Here is a 16,676-nt window from a genome sequence, read left to right as displayed (position 1 = left end):
ACTGCTGAGACTAAGGAAATGAAGTGGAAGCAGAAGATAACGGCATTCTCTGTCACGGTCACCACAGCCCCGCCTATCCCCACCCCCCCTCCGGCCTCACCGACCCTGCTCTACCAACCTCCACGTCGCCACCCTGGGCTTCAGGAATGTCAGTCCCAGCCGCTGCACAAGCTTCACCCCAAGCTTCCGGAGCAGGGTCTGGTTGCTGTCGGGCAGCCGGCAGCCCTCCAGGCACTTGAGAACGGTGGCGGCTGCAAACAACAGCGTACGTAGCTCAGACTGGTGGGAAGGGTCTTCTTTGGTCTCCCAAACTACACCCCCTGGGTTTGGCCCCCACAACATTAAAACCACAGAGGGATCTACAGGCCCCAGATGCAGCGTGACAGCCAGATGTACCACGGACCCCGGAAGCTCCGCTTCATAGAGAACCCCTCATCCCACATCATTTCCCAAGCGCAGTGAGAGTTGAACCTGCTCAACTTTCCCACTGTGAAGCCACAAATGTGCAGGCTGGCAAAAAAAAAAAAAAAAGAGGAGCCCCAGAAAGAGCGGGAAGCCACACAAAGCAAAGAACAGCTTACACGAAACACACTGTGAATTATAAGAAATTGTGCAAACATCATGGGCCCAGCCCGGTGGGGGGAAGGGGTCTCCCCAAACAGGAAAATGGGTGGTCAGGGCCCTGTGCTGCCAAGGCTGGTGGGGGACGAGGTGGCATTACGGGGAGACCAGGGCCAGGAGAACGCACAAGACGGCATTTCGTATGAGACAAGGAGGGCAACATTTCAAGACAAGTTGTCACAGCATCTGAATCACTTCAGCAAAGACCCAAGCAGCATGTAGTGACTGACGTGGTTACGAGTGACAGTAACATAAAACAGACCCAGCGCATGTGAGCGTGCAAGTCCACTGAGGAGGACGTGTGACGATGCTGAGCAACGGCTGCTCGTGTTTCCAGGCGCGACGGCAGTATCAGCGCCTGTCTCCAAAAGCACCCTACCTATCTTCTGGGGGTACACACTGCAACAGATGCAGGTAAGACGGCAGGCGGCAGGGTGTCTGGGCATGCTGAGGAGGAGCACAGGGAGCCGAGACGCCCATGAATGGAAAATGTGAAGCCTGGGACAGAAATGTGGGAGTTCGCTACACTGCTCTCTCTTCCTTTATACATGGTTGAAATTTTCCATAATGAAAATTTCTTTAAAATGTAGGCCCTACTGGGGCGCCTGGGTGGCTCAGTGGTTTAAGCCTCTGCCTTCAGCTCAGGTCATGATCCCAGGGTCCTGGGATCGAGCCCCACGTGGGGCTCTCTGCTCATCAGGGGGCCTGCTTCCCTCTTCTCCCTGCTTCTCTGCCTACTTGTGTTCTCTCTGTCAAATAAATAAATAAAAATCTTAAAAAAAAAAAAAAATATATATATATATACATATGTATATATAGGCCCTACTATTCAAAATTTATTCACAAATCTTCTAAAATATATACCTGCAAGAAATTTCTCTTGGTCCAGGTAGTGAACTTCTCTGCAGCAAGAATCACAGAGTTTATGATCATAAACTGAGCTTCTGTCTAAAATTACAAGTATGGGGGAAAAGGTCAAAGCCATGACCATGGCTGCAGAGACAATGCAGCTGTGACTGGGGTCCCAGGAGGTAAGCCAGAGACATCAGGGTGTGTCCACATCACCATGTCCCCCAGAACCAAAACCTGGCACACAGCACATCAAGAGCCCAGACCTCCCATACAGGCCTAAAAAAAGAAGCAGATTAAAGCACACATGCACACACAAAACAAACAAAAACAAGAACTATGATAGTGTCCGAGTACGGCAAAACTTACAGACTCTTGTAACTACGAATAAAATGTGAGAGAGACACACACTGGATCATAAACAGGCAAATTCACGTCACAAACACACCTTCTTACAAATAAACCTTACCATAGGGTAAACAGTCTTCACGTTTTCCATGCTTAAATATTTGTGCCTTTAAAAAAAAAAGTCAAATGTTACAGATATATTTACAAATTTAGAACATAAATCATCAAAACAGTTCACTGCATCTTCCATAATTTTTACTCTAAATACCACAAAATAACAGTTTCTATACATGATAAAAGAATTACAAGAAGCAGGAGAGGCAATGTCGGAAAAGGACTTCGTGCAGTAGGAAAGCAACCATAAGGCCAGTCCACTTGGGGAGCGCAAGGCATCGCTGGTGACATGTCCCCAGCTGCCAGTGAGGGCAGCAGCCATAAGGAGAGTGAAGAACCTCACTGGGTTTTCTTTAATGACCTGAGTGGGGCGCCAGGGTGGCTCAGTTAAGCATCTGTCTTCAGCTCAATCCGTGATTCCACCATCCCGGGATCAAGTCCCACATCGGGCTCCCTGCTCAGTGGAGAATCTGCCTCTCCCTCTCCTCCTGCGGCTCCACCCCCACCCCCAACTCCTGTTCTCTCTCGCTCCACTCTGTTTCCCTCAAATAAATGAATTTTTTAAAAATCTTTGAGGACCTGTAAACAAGAAAAGGTGTCGAAGGGTCGAAGTTATGGACCCAAGCAGCTATCATGAAGGTTGGGAGCCCAAGCGTGCACTCCTGGAGTGTCATTCATGCCCAGTTAACACGTGAGAAAGGGCTCCCCGGACCTCTCACACACATTTGCTCATCCTGTGGGGCCCTGGCAAGGCATCTCCCACCCCTTCTCCTGTAACCAGGGACAATGCCCAAATCACAGACCTCACAAGCTCCAGAACGCTCAACCCAAAATTTTACCCTCCACTTCCAGGTCCCAAGAAAAATGGGACAATTCTGGGGTGCCTGGGTGGCTCAGTGGGTTAAAGCTTCTGCCTTCGGCTCAGGTCATGATCTCAGAGTCCTGGGATCGAGCCCCACATTGCGCTCTCTGCTCAGCAGGGAGCCTGCTTCCCCCTCTCTCTCTGCCTGCCTGCCTCTCTGCCTAATTGTGATCTCTGTCAAATCAATAAATAAATAAAATCTAAAAAAAAAAAAAAAGGGACAATTCACGCAAGCATCCAAGCCCCTTACACAAGGAATACTAGCATTGAGCACTTCCAAGAATTTCTTACAAGAATTTCCTCTCCTTCAGAAACAGTATTTAACCAGCAAAGTGAGAACTACTTGTTTTAGATGTGAAGGTAAGTAAGCCCATGTGCGCTAGACTCCCATCCCCCTGACACCAGGTCCTGACAGTCAAGGAGCTGCTCAGCCCTTCGAGCTGCCCCCACATGGCGCACCCCACCCCCACCCGGCCTCGAGAGACAGACAAGCTACCCGGTGCCCAGACTATTGGAGCCCACAGAATCCTCACAATGGCTGCTGTTTTAAGCCACAGGCTTGTTACCCAACAGAGAACTCTTGACTTGGGCAATTCACCCTGTAGGTAAGGGCGCTTCTGTCAAAGCCTGGACAGCAGACGCCACCCGGACAGCAGGATGACACGCGGTAGGGACGTAAAGAGAACCCACCAGTGCAGAAAGTCTGAGGGGAAGGAGGGAAGGACTGTGAGCAGCCAGAAACAGAGCTGACAGCACGTGGTGGTTGGTTCAAGTGTTCTCTGGGGGATGGCTGGGTGGCTCACTTAGTTGTCTGCCTTTGGCTCAGGTCATGATCCCCGGGTCTTAGGACAGAGTCAGGCTCCCTGCTTCTCCCTCTCCCTCTGACCTCCTCCCTGCTTGTGCTCTCTCTCTCTCTCTCTTTCACTCTTTCTCTCAAATAAAATCTTCCAAAAAGTGTTTTGGGGGTTCATTCACCAACTAAACTAATAAGAATTTAAAATACTATGACATGCCAGAAGTGATCTTTCCTGTGAATGTTCTTTATTTGCCAAATTCTTTACAAAGTCTCAGTAAGAAAACAGAACAAAAACGGTGAACGGTGGCTCTGACATGGCCCCACCACAGTGCACGGGCAAATGGTGACAGGCCCCTGCCTGGAGACACCTGGCTTGGCCCCTAGCAGTCCCCACCCCAAAGAGAAGGGCCAGCACCAAGGCCCAGCCACAGCCACTGTCTGGACTAACGGAAACCAATACTGCATCCTTTATGGGTATGAGAGGAGTTCTATCCCTTTGCTCTTCCCAACCTTGAACCCACAGGATAACCCAAGCTCTCTGTACATGTGAAGAGAAGGGTCACTGAGTCCCAGCCCCCTCATGAACAGACTCAGACTCATGGAAAAGGATGAAAAGGAAGGGAAAAAAACAAAATCAATGAAGAAAAGGGCTTCATTTTTGTGAGTCTTGTTTTTTTTTAAGATTTTATTTGGTTTTTTTTCCAAAGATTTATTTATTTGAGAAAGGGTGAGCGAGGGAGAACATGAGCAGAGGGAGAAAGGAGAAGCAGACTCCGCAAGGAGCAGGGATCCTGACCTCAATCCCAGGACCCTGGGATCATGACTGCGCCCAAGGCAGACGCTTTACCCATTGAGCCGCCCAGACATCCCAGTCTGCTTTTACACATAAAAATGGGGCACCTTCACCGCCATTCACTCTTGAGAGCGTGTGGCTGTGCAGGCACACACAGCAGTGGGGGAAAGCGGCAGGTCAAACTGCTCTCGTCTTCTGCTGGTCTCAAGCACCCCTCAGCCAGGCCGTGAAGTGGGAAGTACACTTTTCATGGAAGCATAAAACATGAACCAAGCCACACGCCTCTGAAAGCACCCACTCTGCATAAGCAATTACACCGCTTCGAGATCAGAGAAAACACCAACAAGCAGCCCAGGAGAAATGACCATCAGGGCTGTTTCTGTTGTTCTAGAAACCGGCACAGCGCAAGGTGCAAACAAAAGGGAGTTTCTTAGTAATCATTCTGAACTACCACACCTTTCGGTTGCTACCCACCCAAGCCTGCTTTTCTGCAACGCGAACACCAGCTTCTCCTCCCGGGGGCATGTTCTCTGCGCCCGTGAATCACGGGCTGTCAGCTGCGCCGGAGCCAGTCGCCCTGCTGCTGAGCAGGAGACACTGGTCTAAGGCTCCCTCCAGCACCACCAAGTCAAGGCCAAGAAAAGCAGCTCCACCCAGGACCTGGGAAAAAGGTCCCCCACACCAGACCAGCTCGGGGGTACCCCTCGCCAGCACCTGCGAACTCTCCCGTGAGCTGGTGCCCTCTGCACCAGCCCACCACCAGTTGGGCACCTCAGTGTGGGGTACCGTCCCCGGCACCCCAGGAAAACATGACATCATAAACACACCAGCAGTCAGGCTACAGCCAGGCGAAGCGGGCTCCTCCCTTTCTGCACTCCTGACTCTTGTCCCAGTGCTAAGGAGCGTACCGTGCCCCCTCATGGCAGTTGTGTCACACGCAATGGGGATAAAAGTAAACACCATCAGGCAGTGACACAACCAGCTTCAGGATGGACAGCATTGAGAGCCTGCCCCACGGTCCTCAGCTGGGCCACAGCAAGCCCACCCAGGGCCACACCCTCCACGGAAGGCAGCAAAGCCCAATGGCACTGCCTCTTTGCGTCACCCCAGAACGCACTCTACAGAGGAATTCTAACACACCCTCCTACCACCGCTGGCTGGAACCCACCGCACCTGCCGGCTCACAACGATTAAAGAGAAGGGGCATTCGAAGCCAGCCTGCCGCTGTCCCCCAAAAATAACAGTAAGCAGACACTGGTCAGAGAAGCCCTGAGAAATGCAGAAGCAGACGTGTCCTGAGGACAGTGCCCACCCAGGCTGCACTCCAGAACCAGGCCCTGGCCAGGCGGAGGTCCACCCTGCTAAGGGGACAAGCCAGCCAGGCCAGAGGCACCTCCAGCCCCCAGGAGAAGCAGGACATCGCCTCTTTTCCCTCGAGGGTGACCACTCTGGGTGTGGCCTCTGGGGACCCCCATCCCCCGCCTCATGGGAGCCTGTCAAACTCCACAACCTGACCTTCCACACAAAGGCCTTCAAAAACCTTTAACAGAAGAACTTCAAACACCACAAAGCCGGAAGATCTGAAGGCGCTCCATGAGAAGGATAGGAATCACTCCGTCAGCGCAACAGACATGGTCCTGGGCAGCTCCACGAGGTGAGGAGGGAAGACCAGCAGGAGACGTACAGGATCCAGGACATAGGATCAACAGATCAACAGGACACAGTCCCTCCCGAAGAGGTCTTTGCTATTCCCACTGGCTTCAACAGCCAGTAATTTTAGATAAAAACAACTGTTTCTCAATCAATTGAAAAATACCAAAAATCCTGGTCACACATCTCCTACTTGCCTAACGCAGCGAATGTGGAAGGTGCCAGAGACACAATTCCTGCCACAGAGAACTTAGTAACCAGCCGGCCAGTGCAGCATGCGCCCCATTCCCACACCAGAGCAGTGCAGCCACAGGCTCAGAGGGGGACATGGCCCCACGCCACACTGGCATCTGGGCAGGGAGGGGCTCTGAACCCAGCGGGAGGAGAGGGACCCCCACCCAGCCAGGAGGCCCCCAAGAGGCCCCCTCCCCTCCAAGGAAAGTGAGGAGAGGAGACCCAACGAGGAACAGGAGAAAAAGCAGGTGGCACGCCTCACCCAGGGACTAGACGGGCACACAGCTGAGCCCACTGAGGGACTTCGACAGGGCCAGTGACCCGAGCAAGAACACCCATGCCAGGAGCCACTGAGAAGAGCCTCTGCCGCTTCGGGCCCACACCGCCGTGCGCACCCTCTCCTGAACCAGGGCACACACAAGGGTGCACCAGCACAGGGCCCAAAACCCTGGGGGAAACCAACACAAGCAGCCTGCTTGGCCTGACTCTGCCCCGCGCCTGGTGCCCTGCCAGAGGGGCCTGGAGGACAGACTTCTGCAGGGCGTCTACTCTGCAGCTCAGGCTCCCCAACCCCGTTCCCGGGCCCTCTGCCCCTCCTCGTTCTACAGTGGCACCACTGAAGGGTGTACAGACAAAGCACAGCTGCGGCTGAGGTACCGCGGGGGCAGGTGCCGCTGTCCCCAGAGGGGATGCCGCAGTCAGAGCAAGCTCCTGTGTGGAGAGCGTGCCAGAGCAGAGAGCCGTTCTAGGCCGAGGACAGACTCCTGCCCCAGATGGAGGACGGGCCACGGAGGGGGTGGCCAGCACATGAAGAAAGGAGGGCCAGGCCAGCGACACCACCCCAAGTCTCATCCACATGGCCAGAGGAGACTGGACCTGGCCCTGCCTGAGCACCCTTGTCTGTTGCTGGGGCCTCATTCCACGGGCTGACAGGAGGAGGGAAAAGTGACAGAATAACATGGGGTCTGAAGCACAGCAGGTACACAGAACTAGGGCTCTGTAGGACTCAGAAGAACGAGGAACTAAAAGTCAAGGGTGAATCCAGAGAGAAACATCAGTGGCCCTCCAACAGCAAGGACAAAGCCTGAGAAACACCTGCTTAGGGGGAGGGGTAAGGGCGGCCAGGTCCCATTCACCACAACCACCAAGAGGGTGGGAGCTACAAGGCCCCCGCATGGCCCCCAGCGGAGGCCACAGGCCCAGCTGGACAGAGGGCACCGGCCAGGAGGCCCACAGCTCTGGGCCAGCTCCATGCCAGCTGCCCCGCTGCGTGCTCTTCCTCCGTCCAGGAGGCGGAGAGCCTGGGACCAGCAAGGCCCCCTCCCCTCTAAGCGTGGGCTCGGCTGGGCTGCCTGCGAGCATGCACCTGTCCAGGAGGACACGTCATCTGCTCACACAGCAGGTGTACAAACCAGGCCCGCCAATGGGATTAAAGGCGTGCCACACAGCATGCGTGTTTCGACAGGACTCATGTCACCACGCTGCCTGCCCCACGAAAAATGCTGAGTTCCATAAAATTAAACCAGTATCAGAGGCGGCTGCTCCATGGATTTAAATCCACAAGGAAACTGAAGGTTCCCATTTCCCCTGCATTCCACAAGAACACAGAGGTGCACATCAGCCTGAAACACACACACACTCACACGGCTCTTACCCCAGCCTCCACCCGAAACCCTGCCCCGGCAAGGGCTACGACTTAGAAGCTCAATTGGGCCATTTGTCCTCCGGCCACGCTGAACCCTATGCGAAACCACAGAGTGCTGCTCTCCAAAGAGCCCTCAGAGGAAAGAAATCAAAGCCTCCCCGACAAGTGTTCTGGATAATCAGGTGGCTTCTTTTCATCTTCAAAGAGCATGACATGCACTAATTAGCCTCCACACCACCCTCTGAGGTAAGAGCTTTGTTATTTCCCTTGGACAGGCGGGGAGCATGGAGGAAGGCCTTCGCCTCTGCCTGGGGTCACAGGTGTTGCTACAGGGCGTCCTGAGGCTCAGGACTGGCCCGCAGCAGACGGGCCTCCCTCAGGGCAGCAAAGCACCCAAGGGCAGAGCCACCCCAGCCTGGAGCCCAGGACGTGCATTTCTGGTGCGTCCCGCCCTCACCAAAACAACAGCCGCTCAACCTGGGCTGGAGTCGCCTTTTATTTACTTAGACTCCAGGCAAAACCAGAACAGCTTCGGGACTTGCCCTCCACATGCACTCAGGCGCTGGGGACGGGATTACCCGATTTTTAGTGTCTGCAACGAAACATTCTGTCCTCCCACGAGAGCTATGCTTTTATCCCTGATAAAGTCAATCAAACAAACTTCACCGTGAAGGGACACAATCGCAACTGGCAAAGACGAGCGTTTTATTGCCGCCCTCGCACCCGCAGTACTTCTGTGTAAGAAGCCCATCTTCAGCAATAAAAGTTCCCACCCCTCCCAGCCATTCCAGGGAGCGCACGAAGAGAATCCCCCATCACCCTCAGTCACTGGGCCACTCAACCCCAGCAGTGAGAGCCAAGAAGGCACAACCAGCAATAAGGAAGCAGAAGTGAGAGCCCATTCAAATGATGACCATTTTCGATTTGGAATACTGAGTTTTCCTTCTTCGAATTTCCTCAATTTGCAATAATCCTAATGCTTAAAGCAGGGCTAAGCCAGAGGACCTTCCAGGGACAGGAAGCCACCAGACTCCCGTCTCCCCCACACAAGAGTTAAAATTCAGCGCCGCAAGAGGAAGATGCTTCCAGGAAAATAAAGTCAAACCCTAGTTTCGATGGTGCTTGTTACGAGTTCACCTGTTTTGCCTAGCTCGCGCTAATGAACAGGTGGAGAGAAACGAAGCCAAGTGCATCAAAGGAGACAGACGCAATCCGAAAGCACAATACACCTGCAGGTTCCATCACGCAGAGCGGACGCCCGGCTGCTGCCGTTCAGGTCTGACGAGCTCATGGTGAAACCTGCTCCCTGTCCGCCAGAGCCCAGCACCCACCCCACTTCCTCCTGCCCAGGCAGCGTCAGCGGTAATTACACCAAATCACTGCTTTGAAAAGGAAAAGAGAAAAGGAAACAAGACGTGTGACTCCAGAAAGACCCTAGGTTTTCCAGAAGAAACGGGCTTCACAAGGTTCCAGAAGGGTGTGCGGGGCCCTGCAGGCTGCCACTTCCCAGCAGCTTCACTTCCCCAGGATTTGAGTTGCCCTGTCTGGCCACTGCCCACCTGGCTGAGGGCGCCCCTCTCCAAACAGCTCTGAGGTACGGCTGCCGGGCTGCTCCAGCGCCCTGCTGCGGGAGGGGCAGAAGCTTTGGGGAAAATCCCTCTATTTCTCAAGAGAAAGAGAGAAAGAGAACTTCTCCTAAGGGTGGAGCCTAGAGACACCCACATCCACAGCCCTCCCCCACTCCTGGCTGGCTCTCTGCACTGAGAGTGGTGCTGACCTGCTCCCACAGCTGGTAGGACAGCCTGTCCCACCGAAGCACTGGGTTTTGCCATTAAAGGTGTGTCTCCCCCTTAGGAAGCAGCAGCAGAAAACGTGGGAACAATGTTGAAACAAGCAACAAGATGATCAAAAATATTTTTTAAAGTAAGTAAATAAAAGGACCTAGGGCAAAGCAATGCAGAACTGGACAAAAAGGGGTCCCTATGCCCTTCTCAAGCCTTCAGGAAGAGCATCAGAGTCCCAAGGACCTGAGCCCAGGAACAAGGGAGCCATCGGGAACTCTCGCAGGTGGCTTGAGTGCACAGGTCCGCCACTGTCTCTTCCGGGAAACCTGCCTCGTTGCTGCTGGCCCAGGCAGGGGCCACACAGGCATCACCTGCCCACAGATCCCTAGGGCAGTCACAGTAGTCTCCAGCCCTACAGCCTAGTCACCCTGCTGGCCCAGCTGCCCCTATGTGTATGAACACAGCTGTGGCTCCTGGAAAGGTGGTTCCTAGAGGGGTGGCTTCCGGGCAAAGGTTACAGGAGACCCTAAGAGCCCGTCCCAGATACAAATTCCTGACTGGGCAAAGAAGGTCTAAAATAGGACCCTAACCACAAAAGCCAGTTAGGTCGAATGTGCCTGACCCTCCTGCGCCCACACTCAGATGGGTCTAGCACTTTGCCCTGCATGCCACAAGAGACCGAGAGGCTCCAGCTACATTCTGTCAGACCTTCTGATTGTTTCTCTATGACCTAAGACTTCTCAATGAAACTCAGGGCAAAAAATTAAGACTCCCCTTACACCCAAACCTTCAAATAAAGCATCTCTACTCCATTCACCCATCCTTTACCAGAATTACCTAAAACATAAATGCACTTTCCCAGAATTCGGGCAATGACAGCCTGGTGGGCACACGTATGTGCCCCGCACCTCCCCCACCAACCCACATCCACACTAGGTGCCCTTACAGGCCGGCCTCACCCTGCACTGGCCGCTATCATGGCAATCACCCTGAAAATCCCAATAAAACCCTTTCCAAGCACCACCTCCGCAGAGAGCTGAAATGAGAGCCACCTGAGGGCACAGGCTGTGCATCTACACAAGCTGACACCCCATGTTTCATCAGTAGCACAGGTGTGTGCCATGGATAAGAAAAAACATAGAAAATATTTAAATTGTTAAGCTAAAAAAAGAAAACAATTGTTACATACCCAAGGGAACTAAAATACATGTTCAAACAAAAACTTACACACAGAAGTCCAGGTTAGCACTACTCATAAGAACTACGGATACCCACACAGCGGATATTACTTGGCCATAAAAAAGAATGAATTACTGATCTAAGCTACAACACGGATGAACCCTGAGAACACAACACTAAGTGAAAGAAGCCATTGACAAAAGTCACATGTTGTACAATTCCATTTATATTAAATGTTCAGAATGAGCAAATCCACAGAGACAGAAACTAAATTAATGGGGAAGGACTGCTAATAGGTGTGGGGTTTCCTTTAGGGGTGATAAGGATATTTTGGAATTAGACAGTGGTCATGGCTGTGCAACCTTGTGCATGTACAAAACAATCACTGACTTACACACTTTAAAAAAACAGATTACTCATGGCCTTCGAATTATCTCTCAATTTATTCTTAAAGATTTTTAAATATTTATTTTAGAGAGCTTGTGCGCGCGCACACACACGTACGCACACACACGTGCCCAAGCAGGGGCAGAGGCAAAGAGAGAGGGGGAGAGAGGCAGACTCCCTGCGGCGCACAGGCGCCCCCCACCCCCCACAAGATGGGTTCAATCCCACAACCCACAAGATAGCGACCTGAGCCAAAATCAAGGGCTGGACATTCAATCGACTAAGACACCCTGGCACCCTTCTCTCAGTATTTTTTAAAAACTAGTGCACAACGTATCACATTCGTTTACAGAATGGAAGAAAGAAGGAAAAAAAAAAAAACCCAGCACCTCAACAGACTACAGGAATTCAGAAAATGTTCTATTTTTCCAGGTTTCTTTACAAAATGTCTTGAAATATTCTCATCGGAAAGGCTCTGTCCTTCTGAAGACAACAGCAACACGAATGGAAAGAAACAGATGCCAAGAATGTCCCCTCAGAGGCCAGGCAGTCTGTGCCCTAAGTGCCCAGGACAGGGTGTGCAGTTAGGAAGGGCTGTCCCCAGGCCCTGGTGGCAGCCCCACCAGTGTCACCTCCTCTCTTCCTACATCCTGTGCCCACTGCCCTGGGTGATAACACCATCAACCCCACTTTCCACTGGCCCTCATGGCTTCCTACCCCTCATTCCACCTGTCAACACACAGGACAACACCCAAGAAAATGATGTCACACTGAGTCATTGGTCCAAATGTCTCCATTTAAACCCAGTCCAAAATGCCCTGCTCTCCAGAAAGTGGGCCCTGGGCCTCTACAGCTTCAGAAAAAGGCCAAGAACCAAGTCCGAGCTGCTGCAATTAGAGAGCAGAGAGGAGGCACCAGGCCCCCAACACCCAAGGACCATGAGAGCCTCGGCAGCCTCCCCTCTTCTGGAACCGTCCTCCTCGTTAGCACTAGAAAAGGCAACACAGTAGAAAGACGAAGCGGGAAGTGGGAAAGGGTAGGAGGTAGGGCACCAACCCGGGCACTCTGGGCAGGTGCCTCTGTGTGTTCCACACACTTGCTCCTAACACCCTAACCCAAGGAGCTGAACAAAATCGAAGTTCAAATCTCCTGCCTCATTTCATCAGAGCTCGTTCAGATAATTATACTCTGGAACACAATTACGCAGCAGGAAACCCAAGGAGGACAGGCCCTGCCTACCTGCCCCAGCTCTGTGGACACCACTGCCACCTGGTGGCCACGCACCGGGCTGGCTCAGGCCATCTCCCTCACTGGAGCAGAAAGCCCAGTGCGGACGATCCAAAGACAGGCCTGGGTTCTAAGGTGCAGTGCTGTGCTGTTGGGGTTAATGGTCTCTCACTGTGTTCCAGCTACTTCAGAATGGACTCGAAGGTAAAGAGAACCTGTCCCCTCCCCCGGGGTAGTGTTTACCAGGGCCTGGAGTGTGCCATCCATGGCAATGACTCCCTCGATGGTCTGGAAGGAGGAGCGGGCCAAGGTGTGCAGGCTCCAGTCCAAGAAACCCGCCATCTTCTCCTGCCTGACATCGGGCCGCGTGACAAACCTGCCGGAAGGAAACAAACAGGCTGACGCTCACTCAAGGCCCCAACCGAAGAGAGCTCAACCCTTCCAGCCCACAAGGTCCTCCCATCAAGAGGAGTCTCCATGCCAGGACATCTGTCCTCGCGCTGTGAATTATGTCCTCCTTTCAAGACAGACACTCTAGGACACTCTCCAATCTAAAACACCAAGATGGGGCGCCTGGGTGGCTCAGTCGCTCAGCGTCTGCCTTCAGCTCAGGTCATGATCCGGGGCCCTGGGATCAAGCTGCTCAAAAGGGAGCCTGCTTCTCCCTCTCCCACTCCCCCCGCTTGTGCTCCCGCTCTCTCTCAATCTCTGTGTCAAAAAAATAAAATCTTTAAAAAAAAAAATAAAACACCAAGACACTACCCAGACCATGGCCTTCACGCAGTCATTCCCCACCATGACCTCTCTGAGGTGATACACAGGCCCCACCACCCCCGTTCTCCTTTCTCCTGGGCTCCCACTCATCCTGGGCCCCCTACACCGTAGGACCACCTTTACCTGTCCCCACCACTGCCCAGGAACCCCACCAACACCTACTACTCAGCCCTTCCCTTTCCTTGGTCCAAATCCATCTCTGCCTTAGGACACTGTACCACCTCATATGGCAAGGCCTGGCCCAGCAGCAGGCCCCAGGCCCGCCCTCCCTGCATCTGCCATGGGTGTTCCTTCCCCCCACCCCCTCCACCCAATGCTGCACGGCCCTATGCAGCCCACACAGGCTCAGCTCTACACTCTCTGGGAGCTCGGATGGCACATACTGGACCCTGCCCACTCTCTTACATGCTGGTCTAAGCCGGCAGCCACCCCCAAGCCCCCACACCCATGCCTGAGCCCCCTTTATTCCAGTCCACAGTTCACATGCCAGGCCCTCAACTCTCTGACTCAGGGGCTCGGGTTGAAGCTGTCGTCTCCTAGGAAATCTTCCACTCCTGGGGCAGAAGCACAGGACACAGGCAAAGAACATGAAGAGACAGAGGGTGGGAGATGTGCAGCCTCTGAGAGAGGCCCAAGGACACCCTCCCAAGGAGACAGGAGACCAGAGAGAGTCGGGAGACAGGACCTCACACCCCCTTCTGCTGCCCCCCACACTTAATGCAGCAGGAACCCGTTTTACGACGTGCGGGCCCACTTCTCCCGCCTGTGGGCACCACGCGAGCCATGGCCTGCCCGAAGCAGCGCTCGGTGCGGTTCTGGTACCTGCCTCGGCAACCCTGCGGGAAGCTCTCGTCCCACCTCAGAGCCCTCTCTTCCCTCCGAAGAGCCACTGCCTCAGTGCAGTCACAGCACCGCGCAGAGGCACCCACAGCCTGGCCAGTGGGCTGGGGCACTTTTAACGCCCTGAAAACCAGCCCCGACCACTAGAGGGTGCAGGAGAGTCCTGCAAGAGGTTGGGTCTGTTGGCAGGTCACCCTCCCTGGAGGACAGCAGGGAGAGAACAAAGAAAGGTTTAGGGCTTCACCTCCCCAGTCCGCAGAGACGGGGTGCTCCACAAAGTAAAACTCAACATAACTCTACCAAAGCCTCAGTACTGCTGGTGATAAAAAATAACAGAAACATTTTTCATTTAACAAATTGGCCAAACACGTTAGGATCACACACAGTACTGGTAAATATGGGGGAAAGGTAATCTTTCCAGTAATTGCACTTAAAACCCCGAAAATGTCCATTCCACTTGCAGGAATTCATCTCTAAGAATCAACCAGCACGGTACAAAGATTCCTATAACGCGTTCATGACAACACTGACTCTACTAACACGCTGCAGGGCAACGGTCTGCATGTCCAACAGGGGACTGGAGAAACAGGAACACATTCACACCGTAACCGTATTTTGGAAAAAGACTGAATAAAGCTCCAGGCCCATCTGTCGGCACCTGGTAGGACAAGTGTGTGCACCAACGTGTCCACAGACAGAGCACGCCCACGGACAATGGCAGGCCAAAAGGCAGAAGCAGTTACATCTCTGGGGGATGAAAGTACATGCAGATTGTGTACTTAATACTTTTCTTTGTTTTCCAAAACACATGATTACTCTTACAATTAAAGAGAAACTATTTATTTATTTTTTCTTAAAGACTTCATTTATTTATTTATTTGACAGAGAGAAAAGAGATCAAAGCAGGCAGAGACGCAGGCAGAGAGAGAGAGAGGGAGGAGGAAGCAGGATCCCCGCTGAGCAGAGAGCCCGACTCAGGGCTCGATCCCAGGACCTTGAGATCATGACCTGAGCTGAAGGTAGACGCTTTAGCCCACTGAGCCACCCAGGCGCCCCGAAACTCTTTTTTTTAATCACAAGAAACCTCTGTCAAGCGAGTACCTCCCTCCTCCGGGTGAAGCAGTACAGTGGGCTCCCGTGTTCCCCTCACGCCTGAAATCAGCTCTTCTACTCACGCTGTGCCCCAGGCTGCAGCAAGTGCTTGCACAAACACCTCACCCAGGGCCCCTGCCCTACAGAGCAAGGGTTCCTCTTACCACTTTGACCAAGTTCATGGCTACACATCCAATTACAAGGGGACCCTGAATGAGGTGGTGCCCATTTTCCCAATCAAAATATCCAAAAGTTTTTACGGCCCATTTTCAGCTTTCACAAATGTAGAGTGAGGGAAAGCCAAATTTTCTCATTTATTTACTCTACTCACTGATGCTAAGTCACATGTCCTACAAAAGATTAATGCAGAAAAACCGCTTCCTTCCATTCTCATTTCACGAAACAAGTTTACACAGCTCTCACACACATCTTGGGTGTTTTTCAGAGACTCCGGGGCCGCTGTCTGGGTCAGCTCCCTGAGCTCATCAGACAAAGCCATGTTCACGTGTTTGAGGCACAGCCTGTTTTTCAGTCAACAGAGAATGTTTGGGGATTTTTATCCCCAGACACAATGACTCAATCAAGCTCACGGTCTCCATAAACCACAGCTTTCCAAGTGACCTTTACAGACTCTCTAACTGCCACCACCCCAAAGGCGAGGTCCTGGCCCAGGCATAAATAACTGGTATACCTGCTCCAAGTCTGCGCTCCGCTGACGGGCCTGTCAGGTGACCTCCGGGAGCCCCCAGCCCAGCACTCCGGTTCAGAGGTCTCCCGCAGCCAACCAGAGCCGATGCTCCCTCAAAGAAAGGTAAGTACCGGGCAGCAGGAGAGACTTCCCCAGGCCCGTCATCCCAGAGTCGTCCTCCAAGGTACCACAGCAACACAGAAGAATATATAAGACAAACCCTCTCAGAACACACCAGCCTCGTATCAACCAACACAGCTGTGAGGGGCCAACAGGTACTTACTTGGACACAAGGATGGCAGCTGCGTCTCGGGCCTTGTCACTGACAACCAAGTAGGTCTAGAAGAAAGGATCAAGGACAGGCACTGTTACACACGCCATAGATACCGCTGGGACCCAGTCACCGGCCAGTCCCACACACGGGAGCTCCTGGAGAAGCCAGCCCATGAAGCTTCTAGGCAGAGGCCAAATTTCAAAGCTGTAAAAACCACCCCTGAACTCGAACCGCAGTTGCCAGCAGCTGCCAAAGGCTGCACTCAGCGCCCGGCAGGCGCCCGGTTGCGCGGAGCTCGTGGCCAGAGCCCTTGAAATGCACGTGTGTGAAAACACCAGAAAAATGAAACACACGTGTCACCCAGCTGTAGAAACGAATCACAGGGGCGCCCGGGTGGCTCAGTCCGTTGAGTGTCTGACTCAGCAGGGAGTCTGCTTGAGATACTCACTCCCTCTCTGCCCATCCTCCTGCTCATCCTCCCGCTCTCCCTCAAAAATAAATACATAGGGGCACCCGGGT

At 53.1% G+C, this 16,676-nt stretch overlaps 1 protein-coding gene across 2 annotated transcripts in view; it reads right to left on the bottom strand.

Annotated features, from left to right (window-relative positions):
* The window catches only part of LOC111160455 (tubulin folding cofactor D), a 152,839-nt gene that overhangs the window by 122,464 nt on the left and 13,699 nt on the right, over nucleotides 1-16,676 (bottom strand). For both annotated transcript variants that reach the window (XM_022523596.1, XM_022523597.1), the window contains exons 6-9: nucleotides 16,167-16,222; nucleotides 12,733-12,865; nucleotides 1,940-1,985; nucleotides 119-251 (exon numbers count right to left, since the gene is read on the bottom strand). In XM_022523596.1, coding sequence (XP_022379304.1) covers nucleotides 119-251; nucleotides 1,940-1,985; nucleotides 12,733-12,865; nucleotides 16,167-16,222 — 368 coding nt within the window. The remainder of the gene's footprint in view (nucleotides 1-118; nucleotides 252-1,939; nucleotides 1,986-12,732; nucleotides 12,866-16,166; nucleotides 16,223-16,676) is intronic.

The sequence above is a fragment of the Enhydra lutris genome, unplaced genomic scaffold, assembly GCF_002288905.1.
Source record: "Enhydra lutris kenyoni isolate GAN:26980312 unplaced genomic scaffold, ASM228890v2 scaffoldscaffold75, whole genome shotgun sequence".
Taxonomy (NCBI): domain Eukaryota; kingdom Metazoa; phylum Chordata; class Mammalia; order Carnivora; family Mustelidae; genus Enhydra; species Enhydra lutris.
The sequence above is the reverse complement of the archived record's forward strand: the minus strand, read 5'-3'. Positions and strand labels throughout refer to the sequence as shown.